Source organism: Cyprinodon variegatus, unplaced genomic scaffold, assembly GCF_000732505.1.
Source record: "Cyprinodon variegatus isolate N-32 unplaced genomic scaffold, C_variegatus-1.0 Scaffold1953, whole genome shotgun sequence".
Taxonomy (NCBI): Eukaryota; Metazoa; Chordata; class Actinopteri; order Cyprinodontiformes; family Cyprinodontidae; genus Cyprinodon; species Cyprinodon variegatus.
In genome coordinates, this window is record NW_015152406.1 from 11,383 (window position 1) to 12,703 (window position 1,321).

At 38.2% G+C, this 1,321-nt stretch overlaps 1 protein-coding gene across 1 annotated transcript in view; it reads left to right on the top strand.

Moving 5' to 3' along the window:
- LOC107104920 overlaps window positions 1-1,321 on the top strand; it is a 45,266-nt gene that overhangs the window by 1,460 nt on the left and 42,485 nt on the right. Inside the window, exons 4-5 of the mRNA XM_015405038.1 lie at window positions 417-461; window positions 546-610. Of these exons, the coding sequence (XP_015260524.1) occupies window positions 417-461; window positions 546-610 (110 nt within the window). The remainder of the gene's footprint in view (window positions 1-416; window positions 462-545; window positions 611-1,321) is intronic.

Here is a 1,321-nt window from a genome sequence, read left to right on the forward strand (position 1 = left end):
TACAGGTTTAATTGTTTGGAGGTGGTAAACAAACGCACGAGGTCACGAACGAGTATGCTTGGCTTCATAAAAGTTTAACTTATTGTAGTTAGCGTAGTTTTTGTTATTTGTTATTTGCATTGCTTTAGATTCAACACAGAGTCAGGTCGATGCTCTGCTCGTTCCAGTTTACTGTAGACAAACAGACTGCGGTTTTGCAGCCAGACCTCTCTCGACTGCTCAGCATGCATCAAGTTGCAGGCCTGGGCTCAAACAAATTCTTACAGTTTAGCATTGTGTGAAGATGAGCTGTTGTCAACTGATACGTTTGATAAATTCGATTTTATATGTGAGCACTAATAGTTCTGTTGTCTGGTTAAATGCAGCTGAATGTAAACCTTGGAAAAAAAAATCTTTCTTTCTTTTTTTTTTCATAGTATGCCCTGTACACTGTGCTGGATGTGCCCTATGACTTCTCCATTGTAAGTACAGCTACTTAGTGATATCAAACAGAAATCTGTGGATGCTGTTTAGTGATATTGTGTTTATTACTCTGCATTTTTCAGAAAGACATGCCAAACTTGAGAAACTGGTGGTGCGTCATGTTAATGGAGAATCTGGAACTTGGCAGGTGAGAATAAAAGCTCTTCTTGGTTAGATGGAATCATCCCTTTGATTCCATTGTTTATCATTTTTTACCTCCCCACCACCTCTTATTTAATTCCCAGTTATGGAAAAATGTTTGCCCATTGGACGGAGTCCTCCAAGGTTCTCTTACGAGGTGACGTGTCTCCAGTTTATAGACTGTGTGTGTGTGTGTGTGTGTGTGTGTGTGGTACCGTATTTTCACGACCATAGAGCGCAACGTACTAAAAGGCGCAGTCTCTGTTATCTGTGCCATTTCTGTATTTAACACACACATAAGGCGCACCGGACTATAGGGCAAGTTTTTTATATACAGGTACATGTCCTCTACTACGTTTAAATACATCTACTGCATATTTAAAAATAGAGCGGGAGCAAAACTGAGTATGATTGTGCTTTATTCATTTATTTATTATTAAGTATTAATCAAACAGGCTGTGATCACTCCTCTGAAACAGTTTATTGATGCATAAATTAACTTAAAATCCTGAAACAGTCCGACAGAATATGTTCGCTTTTATTACCGGTATCCTGGTGCCTGCAGTTAAAATTATTTAGATGAAAAAAAACCATTCAAGTATTTATTACAAAGTATTAATCAAACCCATCAAAGTCATCATCCTCTGTTTCTGAATTAAACAGCTGCGCTAAATCAGACATGCCAATTTCCCCTTCTTCTCCTGTCAGAGTCACTTTT